The sequence below is a fragment of the Ochlerotatus camptorhynchus genome, unplaced genomic scaffold (assembly GCF_037179485.1).
Source record: "Ochlerotatus camptorhynchus isolate MF236.1 unplaced genomic scaffold, CSIRO-AGI_Acam_v1.1 ptg000062l, whole genome shotgun sequence".
Lineage (NCBI taxonomy): Eukaryota > Metazoa > Arthropoda > Insecta > Diptera > Culicidae > Ochlerotatus > Ochlerotatus camptorhynchus.
In genome coordinates, this window is record NW_027040552.1 from 3,022,854 (window position 1) to 3,043,220 (window position 20,367).

Sequence of the window (20,367 nt, forward strand, 5' to 3'; positions counted from 1 at the left end):
TACTGGGTGGTGCTGGACGGAGATAAGATGCTTTTCGTGACAATATATGTAGACGACCTGCTTATGTTTACGAACGACTGCCGATTAAAGAAGAAGCTGAAAGAGTTCTTAATGTGGAGGTTCAAAATAAAGGACTTGGGTACGGCCTCACCTTAGCACATCCAGACCATGCTGGAGGTGGCTGGCTGGTTCGATTCTCGGTCTGGTCTAGGAATGTTTCGGGTTGGAAAATTTCTCGACTTCCTGGGCATAGAGTATGATTGTACTTGCTAATGCTCAATTAATAACTGTGGAAGTGGATCTAGAACATTAAGCTGAGAGCACACAACAAGCTTATATGCTATAAGAAATAAACTTGAAATGCGAAGAAGAAAGAAGAAGATGTTCTGGCCATATATGCCCGGAACCAGCTCACGAAAAATATTCAAAAGTTCTATGAGTCCATAGTACCTTGTCCCACCTACATCTTTGAAGAAGGACGCGCCTCTTCTGCAACACCCTATAACGCTAGTGCGTACTGAATAACTCCCAGTTGACGACGACAGATCATTAAACATGCATTCTTCTAAGTGCTTTTTTGCAACCTTGTTATCTGTTATTCCTTACAGTCGTCATACTTTTTTACATTGTTCAATCACAGCAATTAAACTTGTCAATCGTGCAACAGAAACAATTTTCTAATCAAGCGCAACTGTCAAAATTACACTTCTCACCTGAGGCATGCTCATAATTTCGCGCAGACGCCAAACGATTTCGACTGTTGATCGATTATGAATGATAATTCCCAATTCTCCAATTTCCCATCTCCTGCAGACAACCGTGCAGTGTAGGTAAATGCAACAGCCCCAAACACCCAGCCGGTGGCGGCATAATGCACCCCATCATTGCATAATTGAGCAAGTACATACCGTCGTCTCTCGCTCGGCTTCATTCGCCTCCAAAGGCCGGGCACGAACCAACCATCGAACGTCCCAACCAACATTGCTAAAAGGCATCCGGACAAGACAAAATGGGTGATTGCCGGAAGAACCGTTGCTTCATCATCTAGCATGCAGCACTCCCTTCTCGCCAGAAGGAATCTAGGTCATTTAGCATCACGCCGCAGCAGTCCAACACCACTCACAGAGCAGAGACGACGGCGGAAATGAGCCCCCAGCCCCACTCCGGTTGAACAGTAGGCATTTATAATCATATTGATGGGACTGCTGGGACTGGGAGGGTGACTTTTCATCTCCCTACCATGTGACCGTTTTTCCAAAGGTTTACTGTATATAATTTTGAAACTGTTCTGGAATTGAACAATTATCAAATGACTAACTACTACTAGTTTAGTAACCGAAGTTAAGTAATCGATTTCATTAATTAATTGACTGACTTATTCCCGTAACCGTAAAAGTGATGGAGAAAGTTCTTTCAAAAAACGACGAACCCCGTTCACAGTTTTCCTCTACGTTTATTAGTCGGCACAATTCGATTTAAATTAAAAATTAATATTCTCTATTGGCTAAAAGAAGAAAAAAAGAAAGAAAGAAGAATAAAGTTAAGGTTAGGTGCAAAATAGCATACATCGATTGGGATCTCTAGTGCACCGAATCGCTGGACAAGTCGATTCGGATGTCAATGTCGAACTCCGGCTCGTAGAGTTCACTCTGCTTTTCCGACTTCTTGGCGTTGGAGTTGGTCGTCGTCGTCGTCTTGCTGTTCGGCTGCGTGTACCGGAATCGGCTGGCTCCGTTCACGATGGCAGGTTGCTGTCCGAGAGCTAGAAAGCTGGGGTCCGTTATCTTACTCGTGGACTGCAGAACGGACGGAGCAACATAAGGTCGTTTGGTCGTGGTTAGGGCAGGTGCAATGTAGGGTCGTCGCTGGTGTGACGATTTGGTCGGTCTCGGTTGGATGTAGAGCTTGGAGGCTGGTGTCGAAGTGGTCAGCGTTGGTGCGACGTACGGTCGGCGTGTTGTAGTAGTAATCAAATCGTCAGCGTATGGTTTCTCAACCAGAGCAGGTTGCGGCCTTTGCTTACTCGATGAGGGATGTGAACTGAAGTACGAATATCCACCGGAAATGAAGTGGAAACCGGGGACGTTCAGTGGGCTGCTACCGTTCGCCAGAAAGTGGAATTGGGGAGACGAGTGACTAGAGCCAGTAGATGGCCTCACCGGAGTTTCATCCGATTCGGATGATGACTCGTAGCTATTGTATTTGTGAGCGCGGTGTCCATTGACCGGCTGAAGTCTTTGTATGGGACTGAAAGTTCCGAAAATGGGTTTAGTCTTGGTCAGCGTGGACGTTGGTATGGCAGGTCGGCGTTTGGCGTGGCGCTCTTCGTCATAGTCACTACTGCTATTGTGTTTGTTGTCGTCGTCGTCGTCATCCTCATTGTCCACGTACGAGTGTCGGACTTTTTCGTGACTTTCGAAGATCGGAATCGAATTCTGCTGTTTGAAAGCACTGTTGGAGTAGCTGGATGGTGCGGCCTGGAATTCATTGTTCGGATGGGTCTGCTCGTGGACCTCCGTGGCAAAGTACTTGTTGAAGTAGGGCTGTTTGAAGGGTTGCTTGTAAGGCCGCTTACTTATCAGTGGCTGCTGATGTTGGTTGAGATTGTGATTACGCTGAAGCTGCTGCTGCTGCTGTTGATGTTGATGTTGCTGCTGCAGCGGCTGCAGGTGATGAAATTTGGTTTTTTCAAATCGTGGCGCTGAACCGTCGTGGTAACTGGTGAGAAATAGGAAAATAGTGACGATTAGACATGCGAGGATAGTTTCGAGTTTTGATGTAGATTATTGTACGTGTCCGCGGTAGCGAAACGAAGGACACTGGGTTGGAATAGTGATGCTACCATAAATGGCGATGCATATGTTTGCCGCCTCCTCTCTTGCAGCGTATCTTACTATACCCAATACATGGCCTGTTTTAATTTATGATTCAACCCCCCATCCTCTTTCAAATCGAAGACAACAAATCAAGAAGACTGGCAACTCTGCCATTTTCTCATACGAACGCTATGAGACTGGTACAATCACGTCATTGATAGAAAAGATTACATCCTCAGAAGAATGGTTTGTGCACATACAAACAGACAGAACACTCATAAGTTGTTCATCGAACAAGCATTTAACGGTCAATTCGAAAGTATCTCAGTTGGTAGTGCTGCCACCTGTGGCGCGCATTGTAAATTCCCTTGCGTTTGATGTTTACACACTACCGCCATCTGTTCAGCGTACTACCCACCACAGTGTACTCAACAGATGGCGGTAATGATTTAACGACGATGTTTTACAATGAGAAATATTCAATTTGTTATGTCTGTTTGTCTGTGGTTTGTGTATTTGCTCATTTTTCTATGCGTTGCTTCCACCTTCACTCAAGCGTAGCGCAATTGTATCTGTCGCTTGGATTCTGGCAAAGTTGCCAGTCTTCTTGATATGATGTCTTCGCTCAAATACTACGGCATTTAAGCATTTTTCCCAAAGAACATTCTTTGAAGAGGCTGAAATTTGAAAGCTTTTCGAACCATACGACAAAATCACTGTTATTACCAGGGCGTCACATTATCAGCTTCAATCGACCAAACCGACGCGACGAAGAGACTGCTGGCTTTCCTTTTCTGTTAAAGGCCTGTATAGAGATCGAAGCGAAGCAAAAATCTCATACAAAATACTAGATTTTTCACCTGCAAACGCAATTGGCAAATTTGTCACTTTGCTTTGAACTGTAAACAGATACGATGCAGCGAAATCTATTTTTGTGGATCGCATCTTTTTCGCTTACGTTTTTTTTTTCGCACATGCAGTGCTCGCGAAAAGAGCAGCAGCTAAGCGAACAGTTGACGTTTAGAGAAAGAGCGTATTTGTCAGATTTTCACTTCACCGGAGGTGTAAACTGATCGTTCCAGGACCGCAGCAAACAAGTATATACAGCTAGTAGAAGCAGAGTATAATAGTTTGCAGGAAGCTCGCTTTCGTGAGTACGTCGACAACCTCCAGAGGTGTTTCAAGGAAAATCCATCGTCGTTCTGGTCTTTTATCAACTCTCGGAAAAGATCAGCTGGTATTCCCATGGACGTCACCTACGGTAGTAGAAGCTCCACCACCGACATCACTTCTGATGACCTTTTCGCTGACTTTTTCCGAAGTGTTTTCGAACCCGATCAAACTCCTCCACCGCAGCAATACATTGATCAGCTACCAAGATACGACATTCACCTGCAGCAGCTCATCTTCAGTCAAGACGCTATTCTCAAAGCCCTTTGCTCAGTCGATCCATCGAAAGGTCCAGGCCCGGACCTTATTCCACCGTCTTTCGTCAAGAACTGTGCCACTCCCCTTATGCCTATTTTTAAAAGCTCGCCTCAATTATACCAATCTTCAAGTCCGGTAACATGCACAAAGTGGAAAATTACCGACCTATCTCGATCCTGAACTGCTTTTCCAAAGTTCTCGAAAGTCTTCTGCATGAGAAGTTGTATCCAGCTGGTCAACCCATAATCTCAGAGTTTCTGCATGGATTCATGAAAAAGCGCTCGACCGTCTCTAACTTGATGACTTACACGAACACTCTTATAGGTAGCATCGAGAAGCGTCAGCACGTAGACTCCGTTTACATCGACTTCTCTAAGGCTTTTGACAAAGTCCCTCACGACCTAGCCATTATGAAGCTAAACCGCCTTGGTCTTCCACCGTGGATCGTTTGTTGGTTGAAATCATGCTTATCATCCAGGAAGGCTTTCGTTAAGGTACGTGATTCCAGATCCGAGGTATTCCATATACCATCGGGGGTTGCACAAGGGAGTCACCTGGGACCTCTCATTTTCATTCTGTTTATTAACGACGTGTGTGATAGGCTAAGTTCCTGTAAGTTGCTATATGCGGATGATCGTAGATTGTTGCGCACTACAAGCTGATATAGAGCGATTGTCATCCTGGTGTCAGATGAATGGAATGCAAGCCAATGCTGCCAAATGCAAAGTGATTACCCTTACCCGCTCTCACTCTCCGATCATTTTTGATTACTCTATGAATCAATCGCCGCTGGATAGGGTTAATGCCATTAAGGATCTTGGGCTCATCTTGGACAGCAAACTACGGTTTAACCAGCACATATCCATGACAGTTGCAAAGGCCAACTCCATGCTAGGATTTTTGCGCCGCAATACTGCACAATTCGACGACGTGTACGCCCTGAAAGCGCTGTACTGCTCTATGGTCCGCAGTGTTCTTGAATATGGAGTACAAAAATTGGGCTCCATATCATGCTGTTCATGTACTGCGCATCGAGAGAATCCAGAACCAGTTTATAAAGTTTGCATTACGACGTCTGCCATGGACAAATCCAGATAGTTTACCTCCGTACGAGCATAGATGTGCGCTTATTGGACTGCAAACACTAACAAATCGCCGAGTCTTTCTCCAGAGGATGTTCATATTTGACATGATTAGTAGTCATATTGACTGCAGTTGTTTGCTCGGGAACATCAATTTCCACAATCCAGCTCGCCGTCTCCGCAACTATTATTTCTGTGGACTCCCGGACATCGTACTGCTTACGGTTATAACATTCCTCTCGATAGATGTTGCAGACTGTTTAATGATGTGTGTGATGTTTTTGATTTTAATAAAAGTAGACCAGTTTTTAAGAATAGGATCACTTTAATCAGTCTTTATGGCTAAAATGTCAAAGATGGTGGTTAAATAAAAAAATAAATAAATAAACTGATCGATTCCGTTTCACATCGAGTTAAGCGATACAAACTATTGCTCTTCTATCCTTGTATGTGATACAAAAACACCCATCCAAATTTACTTTCATCGTAGGTCAAACATTGTTCAATGTGCAGTTTGAAATGATGGCTACATGATTGTTACTTCGGTCATTCGGACTGCCTAACGTGATTGGTGCATATTTTCTAAAGGCGGGGCCAATCTAAAGTTAAATATTCTACTCTGAAATCTGTGAAAGGGAATCTAGCATCATGTAGACAAAACGTCCAATGTAACACTCATTGATTATGTCATTGAGAAAAATCGCCCAATGTAACATGTCCGATGTACAACATGACTTGTCAAAACGTCCTATGTGGTTTTATCTATATTGTAGTATGAAATTTAAAGTAAAATTGTGATTTTACCGTTTCTACTGAATTTTCAACGTTATTATTCAATGACTACATTAAACATAGTATTGCAAAATGTATTGTTTCGAAACAGTTAAAATAATAATCTGTCGAGCTTCAACTTCGATTTTCTCAAAATGGTGGATATGTTACATTGGTCTATTTGAAAAGTGACGCGAGAAATGTTCAATCGCTTGTCTCTCTTTCTCCCGTCGCTCCATTGGTCTTTCTTTCAAGCTTCAGTGAAAGAGCGCTCGACTTTGATAGTTTCGTATTTTATGAAACACATCAACAGAGGTTTCATGACGTATATGACGGAAAATGAAAATTTATATTCAAAGCTGGGGGTGCGACATATCTAAATATAAATTTTAGATGGTCCAAAAATCTCACGTTAGCGAATCAACATACGAAAAAAATTTTCGTCTCTTACATCTAAATCCATCTACTCGCACCGGTTTCCATTTTCTTCAAAATCTCCATCAACCTTTTTTCTATCTACTAAGCGTGCGCGCATCTCACAACAGCAAAGTCAAAGTTTTCCTACATCTTAGATAGAGTCACTCCCCTCGATTCAAAGCATCGCTCACGTGATAAAACTTGAAGACTTGTGACTATGGCATGACCAAACCATCCCAGGTAACTAGCTCAGTAGCATGAGACCCCTGAACTATATCGCAGGGCCGGCATGTTACGGAAGGGCTACGCGGACAAAGTATGAAAACACATGTGGCGTGTGGGTGTGTGCGAGGGTTTAAAATTGGCACTGTACTCACTGCTGCAGCGAGACCTCCTACGGCGTCCCTACGCTGGCGTTGGCCCACACGGCTGCTCCTGTTCTACCGTGTGGTCGGAAACTTGCCGAAAACTATACAAGATCATATGGTCGGCGTTAAGTCATAAGGGCAGGGATGGAAAATCATTTAAATTCATTTCGTGCATTCATTTACATTCATTTGCCTCTTACTTTTTTCATCAACAGAATACCATAAAATAATGTATTAAGCTTTTGTAGCTTTTGATATGAACTACAACTTTTGCTAATAGCTAAAATCTTTATCTCTTATGCATGATGAAATAGAGCTGGCAGAACATGTTATTGTTTTTTAGTGAATGCAATTTACATTCACTGAAAAACAATACTGGGTTCTTATCGCTCTGATTAATCCTGCATAAGAGATACAGATTTGAGTTGTTTACAAAAGATGTAGCTAATATCAAAGTCTTCAACACCTTCAAACACTATTTTATGGAATTCTGTTGATGAGAAAAGTCTCTGGAGTTTATGAAACTCATATATGTTTTCTTAAAGAGTATGAAGATTGTAGTTTGATTAACCTTGAGTTAAGTTTGTATTGTGTGTGTGTGTGTGTGTGTTTTTTCCTAAAAGCTTAAAGAAGCCTGCAGTGAAGCTGCCACCGTTTGGTATCCACTAGTTGCCTAGTGCAACTCGACTAAAACCCATTCCTCACTCTCCCTCTGTCTGGATCTCCCGGGACTACTGTGAAGCGACTACTTCGGGGGGTAGCTGTGCTCATGCACTTCTGATATTCTCAGCGCTAGCTGGCGTTGCTAGATCGCTGCTCTTCTCTCAATTTACGCTACAGCTCCGACATAATCTGCGTGACTGCTCTGTTGATGGCACTCCAAGTACCCTCCTCTCGACACATTTCAACGACGACATTCTCCACGTTAAGGACGGGCATCTCCCTTCGCAGTGCCTCGAACCTTGGACAATCGAAGACCACATGCTCCAGCGTTTCATCGTTGTTGCCACACTCCGGACAGAGGGGTCACGCTGTGTGTCCGAACCGATGCAGGTATTTCCTGAAGCAGCCGTGGTTAGACAGGAACTGCGTTAGGTGGAAGTTGACTTCTCCGTGTTTTCTGTTCATCCACGTCGAAAGAATCGGTATTAGTCGATGTGTCCATACACCGTTCTCCACCGTGTTCCACTCCTGTTGCCACTTAGCCAACGATTCCGCTCTCATAACTTCCTGTACTCTTTTGGCTTCTCTCCGCCTGTAGCACTCGCTGTCCTCCGCCAGGGTGATGGTGGTAGGGATCATACCGGCGATAACGCATACTACTTCCGACGAGATGGTTCTGTACGCACTCACGACTCGCATGGCCATGAGCCGGAACGTACTGCTCAGTTTCCTTTGGTTCTGCTTCGTTTCCAGCGCTGAAACCCAGGCTGGACCTCCATACCTCAGTATCGAAGACGACACACTGGCCAGAAGACGCCTCTTGCTACTGCTGGGACAAGGCATGATTCTAGCTATCGGCATATTCGACGTGGCTCTTGAAGTTTAGCCAGTCATCGGCTATGGCGTGCTCCCCGGCGGTGATTTCTGACCGCTGTACCGCTTTACATTTACTGACCAATAACACTTCCATTTTGTGGTGGGCTATCTGCAGCTTCGCTCCTTGCATCCAGCTACCAATCATGTCGATCGCCTCGGTTGACAACACGTCCACCTCTTCCAGTGTCTCGCCTACTACCATCAAGACGACGTCGTCTGCAAAGCCAACGATCTCAACTCCTTTGGTAGCTTCATCGTTAGCACGCCGTTGTACATCCCGTTCCAGAGCGTTGGACCAAGGATGGAGCCTTGTGGAACTCCCGCTGTGATCCTAATCTATCTCTGTCCCATGTCAGTCCAGAACCAGGTTCTGGAAATATCTCTTCAGGATCCTGCGCAGGTAATCAGGGACTCTCATTTTATGCAGCGCTTCGGCGATGGCCTCCCAGCTGGTGCTGTTGAACGCATTCTTGACATCGATCGTTATAACGGCGCAATATCGATCTCCTCTCCGCTTCTGTTTGGACGCCTTCTTGGCTCTCTCGACCACTGTCCGAATTGCATCCACCGTCGATCTCCCGTTCCAGAATCTGAACTACCTCTCCGACAATCCGTGCTCACTCTCCGTGCATTTCGTCAGCCTGTTCAGGATGATCTTCTCCAATAGTTTTCCGAGTGTATCCAGCAGGCATATAGGCCTATACGATGCTGGATCCCCCGGTGGTTTTCCTGGTTTCGGCAGCAACACTAGCTTCTGCATCTTTCACCTGTCAGGAAAGTGACCCTCGTCCATGTATTTCTGCAGCACCATCCTGAATATGTCCGGGGACGCCTGGATCGTCACTTTCAACGCTACGTTGGAGATTCCATCCGGACCGGGAGCTTTCTTCAGCTTCAATCATTTCGCCACTGCTACGAGTTTCTCGTTGGTGACTTCGGTGTTATCTCCCTCTCCTTCCTCCTTCGTTTATCTCTGTCTACTTCTGTTCTTGCTCTCTGGACACATCTACTGGCTCTGAGACAACTAGCGCGGAGGGTGCTAATTGCCTCGTTCCACCAGTTTCAGCTTCAGTTTCATCGGCATGGTCGTGTCACATGCTCTCACTAACATTTCTGTCAGCTCGTCCGCGTTCAGAACCACGGAGCTCCTGCCCACACTAAGTGCCTCAACGAACAGATCCTTGTCGAAAGCCTTCGTTTTCCACTTCCGGTCACAAGTTCTTACCCTCCATACTACCACAGTATTCCGTTGGCCGATGCCATATCGGATCGCCTGATTGTCGGTATGGGTATAACCTTCGCACAATATCCAATCCATGCTAAATCTGAGTTATTTCGATGATGTAATAAATAATGCTCATGGATGAAGCAGTATGCAAAACAAAAATATATCATAGAGCAACGCATACATAGGTGACATTTTCATAAAAAAAAATGCTCCAAAAATGTATGTTTTGCAAAGCTAGTATCTTCAGAAGAGTTCCTCAAAATGTAATTCTAAAGACATGCCAAAGACCATTTCTCTATAATGCTGTATTAATCCAATTATTAGTAGCACTGCCCTAGCGGCAGAATTCCTTACTTATTTGATTTCACAATATGAAGGTCCAGATGCTAAGGATCAACTTTGTTGAAGACTCGAAGCTTCCAGTATGTATCATTGATGAGCTATTGATTTATACTGCGTTTATACGACCATGGTGGCCTTACGTCTCTTAGGCACATCGTAGCGAATTATTATGTCCCATTCGCGATGAATAATGAACCAAACATTTTACATCTTTATGAAAATAAAGGTATGCGAAGAACAACGAGGAGTACTCATCTTGCGAGGAACGATGAAGTGCCGAAGAGCAAGAGGCACGAATATTTGCGTGTTGTATCGACACTCATATTCCTCTCAAGCAGGTCACTCATCATGATTTACTTTTACGCTGGTATCCTCTTTATTCAAGAGGGTTTGTGGGATACCAATGCTTTGAAGACCTTCGCACGCGATGAGCGAATGCGGGGAAAATGATGCGAATATCAGTAGTCTCCGATTTGTATAAACCTGAATAAAGTTCTATGAGAAACAGATCCATATCGGTTAAATCATCTCAGCACTTACGTTACACACACATACCCAAAAACGCATACACACATACAGTAATTTCCCGATCTCATTGAGCTGAGTAGATTTGTATACCAAAGTAACCAACAAGCCCGCTACTTCTCTGCGACACGGAAAATGTTTTTTTCATGTGATATTATTGCCTTCCTGTACATATTTCGGTACACCTAGGTATAAGAGAATTGCAACAAAAACTGAAATCGTTTGTTTTAAAATGCAACCACCAATCTCCCATTTCAACCCAGTGCCCACTCGAAGCGCAATGTCGCGTGTGAACGGCGAATCGTTTCCATTTCCTCATTTTTAAGCTTTGTTAAGCAGAACCGTACCCTGGAGAATCACATCGAAGACCCAATCCAAAGCTTAAAACTACCACTCATTCTAGGTGTAGGTTTATACTCACTGATAATCGTATTCATGACCATCTGCAGTTTTGATGTAGTCAACGCGGTGCTCCGTAACGCCATAGGATTTGACAAACTTTGCCAGGCAAAATATGTTCTGTGAGGGAGGAAGTAAGAGAAAATGTATCAAGTTGTGCTAGTCAGGAGTTCATTTGAATACAAGTGTAACTGAGAGATTGTGTAAGAGATATGGGAAATGATTCTCGTTGCTGCCGAGTGCCTGTCGTTGACGATGAATATTTAATTCCCATAGTCTGAGGATAAATATCGCATACATAAACTGAAATTGATGACAAAGGGGCTGACCGCAACAGTCATCAGCGCTGTAAACAAACAATAGCGAATGGATTACCTTAAGAGTTGCCATAAATTTCCGATTTTTATTAACGAAAAATCTGTAGGGTAAAGGTAAGGTTTAAAGTTGGTCACAACCGCTGATAAATAGCCCAAGCAAAACCACAGACAGTACGTCGGCTTAAAAAATGGCCATTATTTTTATTGCCTCTCCAGCTCGATAAAACTAGAAACGGATGAAATCTAAACAACTAAATATAAAAATAAAGTAAACTGCCATAGCAGCACAACTCAGAGGAAAGCTGTAGCCAACAAATCAATGTCAAGACCAACAGCTAGCATCAGTGCAGTGTGCGGGATGTTGACACTCGTATACGACCCAAATAGGCTTTGGACCAGCTATTTTCTGTTAAATGCGTTAAAAGCATTCATTGTAGACAGTAGGATGATAAAGCAATTACCAATTAGCCGGTCTTATTTCCAAACAGTAATGGGGAACGAAAAATCTGATTAAAATTCAGATCAGTGAACCACGGACCTCGACCGTCTGATGCCGGACTAGTAGATGGCATCGACGAAGACGATGACGCCGCCATTGAAGTAATCATCGCTCACCCTACCAACGGCGACGGAGACGATGTAGATTATTGCGATAATGACCAAGTATGAAGTGAGCAGCGGTCTTTGGAGCCTAAATGCAAATACGCCTACCAGCTGGACAGTAGTGCTGTGAAGATGAGAGTGATAAATTTTATGGTTCGAAAGACTTGCAGATGCTTACAGTTGGGCTGGACTGGATGGATGCAGATTTGGAGGTGATAGTGATGATTAAGGCTGTGAGAAATGCTTTGCGCGTTTGAAGACAGAAATGAAATTAAGAGCTTGAGCAGATTCATCGGATATTGTGTAAAATTTTCTCGCAAAAGTAGGGTGAATCTTACGTTGCAATATTTTTGCTTCATATCAGGTCAATTAACTCTAAAGCTGGGTTTAGACTTGGAAAGTCATTTTATCAACTCAGTTGAATTCAATTGGCTTGAAAAGTTGAGCCTGGTTCAACTTTTTTCAATTCAAGTGAGTTGATCAAGTCACTTGAATAGCATGGTTTACACGTTCAATTCGCGTTCAAGTCAGTTGAATTCAACTGACTTGATCAATTGACTTGCCCTGTTTAAACCCAGCTTAAGTGTCTCGGTATGTTGTATGAAAGGGGGATGCTACTCTCCAACTAGCAAAAATCTTGGTGTATTCAACTGACTTTTCAAAGCTTTTCAGTGCTTTACTAATCATTGCAATATTTTGCGCAGCTTAGAAAAACATAAGAAATTTTATTCCGTCTTTTCACTGTTCAACGGCTTTGTGCTCAAGTTATTGATGAAAGAGAATGTCGATGAAGAGAATCGATAAATTTTACTTAGGACCCAATGCAATGTTCAGCTTGATATCCAGAACAACATGTGAAAAGGGCATACAAGCTTTTTGTAAACAAACCTTTGTAGGCCCTTTTTTCACCAACCGAGGGTCGCCCACGCAAACCAGCAATATCATCGGGAAGGGGAAAGTGTCCCCTACCCGGTGATGTTAAAGGTTTGCGTTGGTATCATATGGGTTGTGAGAAAAGGGCATAAGAAGGTTTGTTTACAAAAAGCTTGTATGCCCTTTTCACATGTTGTTCTGGATATGTTAATCTCACCTTTTTTTCCTTAGGAATTTGACAGATTGTGGTGGTTTGTTTACGAAAAATCGTAAACAAACGAAAAATCGTAAACAAACCTTGAGACTGTCGAATTCGAAAAAAAAGTGAGGCGATTTCAACGGAGTTTACTGACGTTCCTGGCGATTTCAGATACTGCTTATGTAGTTTAAAGATGATTCCGATCGAGGGGCGACTCTATATACGATGCAGGAAAATTTGTGTTTTGCTGTGGTTATCTGCACGCACGCTGAGTAGATAGATAGTAGTAGAAGATTGATGAAGATTCTGAAAATTCCTGCAAAAAGATGATGCTGCTTGCATCCATTGAATGCGAGAAATTAAAGAAGATTTTTCGAAGATTGATTTGATGCGCATCTGGAATTGAGATTTAGATTTGTCGCACCCCTCGATTCCGACGAAGATGGTTTAATTATATTTTGAAATCTTCCACACGATTGCAACGTAGGAGGTTCCACACGATATCGGTGGAGATTTCAAATGCTGTCAATGAAATTTCCAGATGATTCTCAAGGAGGAGATTCCAGGTGATTCTGACATAGTTTCCAGCCAATTTATATTGTATATTTATTAATTATGGATCTAAAAGCTGCATTTGACACGGTGGACCAAAATATCTTGCTTGCCAAGCTCGAGACACTTGGCGTCTCATCAACGGCTGTGGATTGGTTCAGATCTTACTTGGTGAATCTCTATGTACGGATGAAGATTAGCGCGTCGGAATCGGATGTTTTCTCTAAGAACTCGGGAGTTCCGCAAGGCAGTAAACTAGGACCGTTACTGTTTTCGATCTTTTTAAACGACGTCGCCTTTCTGATACTATTAGGATCCCGCGTTTTCTATGCAGACGATACGAAAAGCTACAACATTATTAAAAGTCTCTCGGACTGTTGGCATCTCCAGAAAATGTTAGTTATATTTGCTGGCTGGTATTCAAGAAATTTGATGAGTCTAAGCATGAATGTGAATGTAACATTATTTCCTATCACCGAAAAATCGAACCAATTATGTTTGACTATGATCTCTACGGACGCTGTTTTGCTCGTGTAGAGCACAAAAAGGCTCCTGGCGTTACCTTGGGCTGCAGACACACTTTCAGAATCCACTGCAATTACATCATCTCCAGAGCTAATCGACAATTGGGCTTTATTTTCAAAATTGCCGACGAGTTCCGTGACCCGCTATACCTCAGGTCACTCTACTGCTCGCTTGTGCGATCCTTATTGGAGTCAAGTTTAGTTTTTTGGTGCCCTTTCCATGCTAGCTGGATTACTAGAATTGAATCCGTTCAACGCAAGTTTGCTCTTCGTATCCTCAACTGGCGTGACCCAACGAACTTGTCTCCGTACGAGGTGCGTTGCCGTCTCCTGGGAATCGAACCATTAGAGGTGAGACGGACGGTCGCTCAAGCTATGTTCGCTGGAAAGCTGTTTCCGGGTGACATTGACTGTCCAACACTGCTGTCTCAGCTAAATATGTATGCCCCTGAGAGGCCTCTTCGTCAGAGTGACTTACTGTTTTTGGAACCACAGCCCCGAAATTATATACAACACGAGCCAATTCGAGAAATCAGTCGGCAATTCAACAACTTTTTTGTATGTTCGACTTCAATGTATCTTCTGACGTGTTTAGTCATCGGTTACTTGGCCTTTTCCGTACCGTTGACCGTAACTATTTAGTTTAAGTTTAATGCATTTAGGCAATAATTGTCAGTTGAATTTTTCTGTGTACAAACAGTTATTGTGTTGTTTCGGAGGAGCTTGGAATAAACCCAAGATCTTCTATTCAGTAAACAAATACGGTAGCCGTCAAGCTAGCCAAGCTCCTCAATATTAATTCCAATCCTGTTTAAAATAAAATGTAAGCAGACAAAAAGGAAAGGTCACACCCGAATGATCCAATTTACTCCAGACATATGTTATAAAAACACTTGAAATGATATGCACTTTCGGGGGCCACTTGCCCAGTTTTGAGAACATCTCCAACGACAGTCGACAGCCGTGAACATTAATACGCACGGAGAGCCCCGCAGTTGTTTGACTTTTTGTCGAGTGAGTGAACTCAAATCCATCCGTGCACTCGTCAATTCAAAACAAAAAATGTATGGGCGGATTTGGACAGTTTTTGACCTGCTTCATACGACCGGAAGGTGTATGCTGGTCACAAATGCCGTGCCAAACTGATTTCCTACTCAATTAATCAATCTTTGATGTGAATTTCGCTAATAAACACGAGGAGCATTTCTTATAGCAAAACTTGCCATAACAAAATGGGCATACTTCATTTTAGGAAACAAACTAACACTTCTTCCTACTGTGTCACTTTTCTATTTCCCGCCTAGCACCCGGGTGCTGGAATAGAGATTAGTGACGTTTAACGCACGCACACTAGCGGGAGCAACGCCGTGTAAAGTTGTTTATTATTTTCCTCTGGCTAACCTAAAAAATGTATGAAAGTAGATCTGTCAAAATGAGTTTGACATCGATTTGTTATGTATCTTCCTCGGATATTCACTAACTCACTCTCACATATCGCACCAATCTAACCGGACGTGAAAATCTCTATACGAATACAAAACAAAACTATAGTCTAAAATCCGGGAGGCAGAGCGCTACAAGAAAAAAAAAATCAGCAATCAAAGGAGGTAGAGAGCGAGCTACAAACGTCCGCACTTCGCTCGTCACGAAGCAAATCTTCACACCAACCAGCGTTGCCAGATTGTTTTAAAGTTTATCGGTATCGAAGGTATTAAAAATCGGTATTTATCGGTATTTACTATTTAATTAATTTTATATTTTTGCCGTTTTTGAAAGCAAAATTTTTAACGATGATGACGACTGGGATTTGAAGGGAATTGCTTTGTTTAATGGCTTTCTCAGTCTTAAAACACTCTTTAATTTTTTAATTTAATTTTTAAAATTATCGTTGTCCTCAAATGGTGATCGAAATTGGGACCAAGAAGTTTTTTCAATTAAATTTCATTAAATGAAACCAATGTTTGAATTAGCTTCTGAACGAAGCTGACAAAACAACGAAAGAAGCTATCCTGGATGAAGTTCGAGTAAAGTTCTAAGAAAAGTTTGAAAAACATCCGGGAAACTTCCAAGACACGAATTGAGAAACTTGGCGCGAAAATTTAAATAAACTATCGGAAAAAAAATTGGATGTCACATCCTAAGGAAGCCAGAAAAGTTTCGGAAATCGGAAGTAAATTTTCAAAAGTAGCCATTTCTAGGAAAAGCCAGAAGAAGCTCGGAAAAACCTTCCAATAGAAGTCGAACAAAAAAACTTTTGGCTTATGGTCAAACTTTCTGAAGAAGACGAAAGAATTAATTGAACTTCCTGGAGAAGATGAAAGAAACGTCCTAAGGTAAATTGGAAGAAACATCTGAAGAAAGTCAGAAACCGGAGCGCTTACGGAATAATCCAAAGAAACAAGTACATAATTCATAAAACATCCCTGAAGACTCCGCAATTCCCTTCAAGTTTTTGAAACATTCCTGAAATGCACTTAGGAATATTCCATAAATCCTCGAAATTCCTTAAAAGTTCTTATAATTTTCCTGAACTAAGGGACTGTGACTACCGGAATATCTCTAATCATCTTTGAAGGTCTCTGGACTTTCTTGAAGATTACGAAATCTCTTAAGTGCTCTTCACATAAAATGTTCTCGCAATGTTCTACTGTTCATGTAACTTCCCTTACGTTTCCCAAATTTGCATGAGCCCCTCAGGACATTAATGAAGTTTTTGAAAATTGCCTGAGTTTCTCGGAACTCCTTTATAATTTCAGCAATTTCATTGAAATTAATTGGTCTCTGTTCTCTGAGCATCACTACAGTTCCTGAAAACCATTAAATTTCCCTTAAGTTCTTTGGACATGTGAAGATTCCAAAATATTTATGATGTTTCCTTAAGTCACTGGAGTTCGCTGGACTTTTCTGAAATTACCGGGTTTTCGAATTGTAACAGAAGTTTTTGAAACTGTCTTTAATTTATCGAAACTAACACAAAAGTCTGGACTTTTCTGAACCTTCAGAGCTTTTAAAAATGTTCCTGCAGTTAGTGTGAATTTGCAATAAAAATCTGATAGCAATCTGATTCCGGAAAAGTTGAAAAAACTGGCGGGAGAAGATGAAAGAATTATTCGAGCGAAGGCTGAAGAAGTTTCTAAGGTAAGGTGGAAGAAAATATCAGAGAAAGTTGGATGAAACTTCAGGAAGTTAAAAAATGAATTAAAACTTCCAGAAGTTAAATAGGGTAGAGAACTACTTCGGCCTAATCGCCCATTTTGGGCTTATCGAGCAGAAAACTTCAAATAAATCCATGATTTCAGAGTTAACAAGTCAATTATGCGTTTGGTACGGTACTTTAGTTAATAAGCTACCGAACGAAGTCAATGAGAACGCATGATATGAAGGTTTGCATCCATTATTCCCAATAACAAAAGAAGCGCTACGATCGAATCAATTTGTATCTTCATCCGATAGGCCGAAGTGAATTCAATTGCGTTTAGAATTCGTAGGCCGAGTTTGGCGTCAAGAAGCAGTGTTAGATTTTTGACAATATCTCAACGATTGGTTTCTCTTTATCAAATCTTACGGTACGTACGGAGACGTAAATAAATTTGGAAGCCATCAGTAATAATAACATTTCATTTGGTTAAACTGCGCTAGATTAAGAAAGACTAAGTGCGGCTTGTGCTTAATAGGCCGGAAATGGGGTATTTAACCCTAATGTTTAAAAAATATATTTCCATTCCCAAGGAATTACCGGAAAGAGCCATCGACTATTCCTCGTTTGATGGGTATCCAATCAAAAGGAGGAAATGCAAACATTAGTCGAAAGAGTATCAAGCATAAGGCATCTCTAGAGATGTTTTTTTTTTTTAATTTTGAAGGCTCAAAAAATATGAGGTATTCAAAAAGATACGAATCATTCACAAAAAATTTCTCCAGCAGGCATAAATAATTTTGATTATTTAAAAAATCGGTATAAATCGGTATAAAACCTTACAAATCGGTATTTTGAGGAACCTTATCTGTATATTGGTATCTAGTTCAGAAATCGGTATAAATACCGATAAATCGGTATATCTGGCAACGCTGACACCAACCGCAAACGCAAGCGGGACACAGAAGCAAACCCCACACGGTAAGAAAAAAGTACCCAAAAGTAAGCTATTTTCACTCATCTCGGCACTATAGTGCAGGAACCCAAAAGTAGGAAAAGCGGGTTAAAAGTAGTTTTCATTTACTTGTGTGCAATTCGTATGGAATTTTCCACTAGCTTTCAACCCAAAAGTAAGTTAGTTGAACCCAAAAGTAGGTAAATATCATTATACTCAACTTTGGGTTCCCACACTTTACTACCACTGTTGGGTGGTTTTGCTCCTCCGTTTTTGACAACATTAGAAGGAGAAAAGGAGACAAACTAGTCAAAAGTAGGTCAAATTGAACTTTTCGTTGGGTACTAGAGAAGTGGACCCTATACGATTCCTTTTTTTGACAATAATCGTATTGTCAATACATTCAATATTGAAGTCAGTACATCGGTATTGACAATATTTCTGCACTCATACCTGTAGAATCACCCGATGCCTCTTGGTTCGTTCTGCTTCAACAAGCTACTGTCGTCCACCTCCAGTGATATTCGTATCGCAACTAACTCGATATCGCTTGTGATCATCCTATCGTTCCTATTGTTCGCCAATACTACTAGACGAATACAGGGATGTATTCTAGTCCAACCATACAGAGGCGTACCTCTGCATAACGTATAATATTACTGAACTCTACATCCCTTCTCCACTCCAACCAAACAAAACAAAACAAACGCACAGGCTAGCACACGTCACATCTGCATATACTGAAACAAATCAGAAGAACAAAATCAACAAGGCAAGACACACACACAAAATATGAACAATAGTGTAGCTCCAAAATACTCCAACAATCAAGACCATAACATTCTACATCAATCCTACCAGGTGATTTTGTTTTTTAGGAGAATATAAAACCTACTTATGTTTTATTTTATATGAGCTTCTCATCATTCAGGAGTGTTGTATTGATGGGATTAACAACCTCATAAATAATTTTTGGTAATAGATTGAATACATTAAAATCATGGACGGTTTCTATACGATATGATGGAATTGGGAACTGATGCCGTAGTTGTGCTCTTCCCTATTAAGACTGTTAATCGACTTTTACCGCATTATTTCTTACGTTGGAACAATTAAATCACTTTTCCAATACGAAGAGCACCCCAAGGAGCACACGTGCACCGTAATAAGTTTCATATAAGTAACCGCAACTGTTCAGCGACAAGTGTGCTGCTCGGGATACTTCTTCTTACTTTCCCTGGCTTTCACGCCCTCACTCAAGTTTACTCCTGCAATCAAGTACGTATTCTATGGAGCCCTTCCTTAGATAAATATGCCAACCAAAGATCAGCAACACTTATGTCATCCAGACATTTATAAAATGTGCAAGATCACATCCTGAATTTAATGTATTGCTAAGAGTTAGACCATAGAGCCTTATTCCTTTGTCATACCAAAAATATTAAGAATCAGGTCTCTTGTAATTGGGTTGTTTAACTTCAAAAATATATCGATTGTTTATACATCATCTGATAGAGCTTTGTTTTCTGAGCACAACGATATTTTTATCGATCTCGATTTTTAAATCAATATTTAACTTTTTTGATCGTTGACAGCTCGCTCCCATACAAAGTTCCACCAAGGGGCGCTAAGATGGTGATTTTTGCTAATGTAATCGTACTTATTTAAAATACTTCCAGTGTACCAAAATTGATGAAATTTTGGATTTCGGTTCCATTTTTTTTTATTGTCGTTGGCCTCAGCTCCGCAATCAAGTACCGCCGACGGGCATCGATTGACTTCCCTTGACGACCATCGAATTCCATGGGGCTGCTTTCACACCTGGGTAGATATCGCACCCGTCATTATATGGACCAGGACCAACGACTTTATTTCTCTTTCATATGAGAAAACGTTAAACATCACACAAAAACCCAAAGATCACGAAAGAAATTGAAAGCATTCACACTGGGATAAGAAGCAGTCACGTTTATGACTACACCACGGACGCCGTTTTCATACTGTCTCAAAAAAAGTTTTTCATTGTGTTATGGTTCATCATTTAGATTAGTGTTCGATTCTCAGTCCATCCAACAACAACGGCATCTGTGTGCGTGTTTGAATATATTATCCGTTGGTCTGCAGTTGTACTCGGTGTTTGACTTGATCTCAAATAAAAATCTACAAACACACGTGTTGAATAGCAGAATTTAAATAAGGCCCGCGATGTTTCCTACGGTCAAACGTATAGGATTGATATAGGGATGCTAGTCCCCTGGTTTCCTGTTCTATGCTTCATATTTCTCTGGTCCAG

General features: G+C 41.7%; 2 protein-coding genes across 9 annotated transcripts in view; one reads left to right on the forward strand and one right to left on the reverse strand.

The window, feature by feature from the left end:
* LOC135717661 (solute carrier family 35 member F3) overlaps positions 1 to 20,367 on the forward strand; it is a 272,141-nt gene that overhangs the window by 34,933 nt on the left and 216,841 nt on the right. The gene's annotated exons all lie outside the window — the stretch shown is intronic.
* Positions 1,434 to 20,367, reverse strand: part of LOC135696842 (uncharacterized) — a 103,911-nt gene continuing 84,977 nt past the window's right edge. Inside the window, exons 2-3 of the mRNA XM_065216372.1 lie at positions 10,938 to 11,035; positions 1,434 to 2,718 (exon numbers count right to left, since the gene is read on the reverse strand). Coding sequence (XP_065072444.1) covers positions 1,581 to 2,718; positions 10,938 to 11,035 — 1,236 coding nt within the window. The 3' untranslated portion in view covers positions 1,434 to 1,580. The remainder of the gene's footprint in view (positions 2,719 to 10,937; positions 11,036 to 20,367) is intronic.